Source organism: Octopus sinensis, linkage group LG23, assembly GCF_006345805.1.
Source record: "Octopus sinensis linkage group LG23, ASM634580v1, whole genome shotgun sequence".
Taxonomy (NCBI): Eukaryota; Metazoa; Mollusca; class Cephalopoda; order Octopoda; family Octopodidae; genus Octopus; species Octopus sinensis.
The window spans coordinates 3,575,333-3,577,573 of NC_043019.1; the positions used below are offsets into that span (position 1 = coordinate 3,575,333).

General features: G+C 43.4%; 1 protein-coding gene across 1 annotated transcript in view; it reads left to right on the forward strand.

The window, feature by feature from the left end:
• Positions 1 to 1,833, forward strand: part of LOC115223595 (BAG domain-containing protein Samui-like) — an 8,608-nt gene extending 6,775 nt beyond the window's left edge. The window contains exon 2 of the mRNA XM_029794245.2: positions 314 to 1,833. Within this exon, the coding sequence (XP_029650105.1) occupies positions 359 to 1,498 (1,140 nt within the window). The 5' untranslated portion in view covers positions 314 to 358 and the 3' untranslated portion in view covers positions 1,499 to 1,833. The remainder of the gene's footprint in view (positions 1 to 313) is intronic.
• The last annotated feature ends 408 nt before the right edge of the window (positions 1,834 to 2,241 follow it).

Consider the following 2,241-nt stretch of genomic DNA (forward strand, 5'->3'; position numbering starts at 1 on the left):
TTGTCTGTGCCTGTAGTTACTTTTTGTTACTAGTTAAAAAGAATTCTTTCTCTTTTAGTGATGTGTGTGTGTGTGTGCATATGCATGCACAGTCACAAAAGGTTTCCAAACAGTTTCCATCTACCATATTCACTCAAGGATTTTGATCAGCTTGGGGTTATAGTAGGTGCTGTGGAGTGGGACTGAACTTGAATCCACATGGTTGCAAATTAAGCTTAATTAAAAAGAATTCTTTCTCATTGCTGCATTTTGTGGAATATTTTTCACTAATTCTACTTTTTTTTTTCTCTCTCTTTTTTTATTCTATTTCCAGCCGCAAAGGTTTTTCCCAAATCCGTACCAGAATCAAGGTGGGAAGATGGTAGAAATCCCAGTCAATCACGAGATGTCTTCTGCTTACACTCCTCAAGCTGGTTACAGTTCTGCTCAACCTCGACAGATTCCTGTCCACACAGTGCCAACCCCGTCAGCACATTACCAATACCGACAGCAAGCGCCACCACCGCAACCACCACAGCAGGGCGGCCACCAGTACCCTGGTGCTTCTGAGGCCCGAGAGATCCCAATTCAACACGTTGGCAGCAATTCACAACCGGCAGAGCCACCTCGGCAACATTACACAACACACTTCCAGCATACACCAGCATTCAACTACCCTCACTTTCAGGGTCAGCCACACCCTACAAATACTATGCCCCACCGTCAACCGCAGCCGCCAGCATCACCACAGCAACAACAGCAGCCACCACCAACACATCCTCAGCAGCAGCAGCAACACCCACATCCTCAGCATCAATTTAATTATCAACCTGGACAGCAACCAGCCAGTTTCCAAGGGTCATGGACCAGTAGTCCGTCTCATCAAGCTGGAGGTCAAAACGCTGGGGAACGTGTCATACCAATTGTTCGCCACACTGACAGCCCTGGCGCTGGAAGTCCGCAAACAGGGAGGAAACCGCCGACTCAGCAACCACCCACCCAAGGAGTCTACATGCAGGGTCCTCAGACATACGCCCAGCCCCATCATGAAGCAGGAAAGGAGCCTGCAGCTAAAGAAGGGTCGCCAAAGGAACACGAACTTGAAAAACCTCTTTCTCCTCTCGAGACAGTTGAAAAAATTGTTGAAGATGCTAAAGAGCTGGGACTCCAGGTGAACATGTTCAAAGGTAGCAAAAAGGACAAAAACTACAAATACCTGGAGGAGATGTTGACCAGAATGCTCTTGAAGCTGGACAACATCCAGGCCGGCTCCGACGACAGCATCCGTCAGGCTCGGAAGCACGCCGTCAACACAATCACTCAAACTTTGGACTTGCTCGAGCTGAAGGGGATGAGCGGAGAGGACAACAAGGAGAGCGAGATGCGGAGAGACGCGGACAGAACCGAAAGCGCTGCCCCTCCCACAGACGGTAACGTTCCGGAAAAGTCTGGCTCCAGTGAGAAGAAGGAACCTGGTTGCGTCCGAGAGATGATGCTAGATAGTGAAGTTGCTTGCTAACTACTGTTGTACATGTTGTCGGCAGCACTATAGCATGGCATGTATTCCTTGTTAAATTCTTACTTTGTGATATTTAAATATTTAAAAGGACATTATTATTATTATTATTATTATTATTATTATTATTATTATTAATTCTTTAGGCGGCGAGCTGGCTGAAACATTTACCATGCCACACAAAATGCTTGGCAGTACTTCTTTCTCCGGGCTTTTTGGTCTGAGTTCAAATACTGCCAAGGTTGACTTACCCTGTCGTCCTCTCAGGGGTGGGGGTCTAATGAAATAAGTACCAGTCAAACACCGGGGTCAATGATATTGATTTACCCTTTCCCCCCAAAAAAATGCTGGCCTTGTGCCAAAATTTGAAACCATTATTATTATTACCATCATTATTATTATTATTATGATTATTATTATTATTATTATTTGTTATTGGTATTATTTGTTATTAATATTTTTATTGTCATTATTATTATTAGTAGTAGTAGTATTAGTATTTAGTAGTAGTAGTATTATTATTAGTGTGGTTTTTTGAGGGAGATGGATTAGCAAAATTGTTAGAGCAACGGACAAAATGCTTTGTGGTATTCCTTCTGGCTCTTTAGATTCAGGTTTCAAATCCCACCAGGATCAGTCAAATATTAGGGCCAATTTAATTGACTGATCCCCGCTTCCTCACCCAAATTTCAGGCCTTGTGCTTCTGTTAGAAACATTATTATTATTATTATTATTATTATTATTA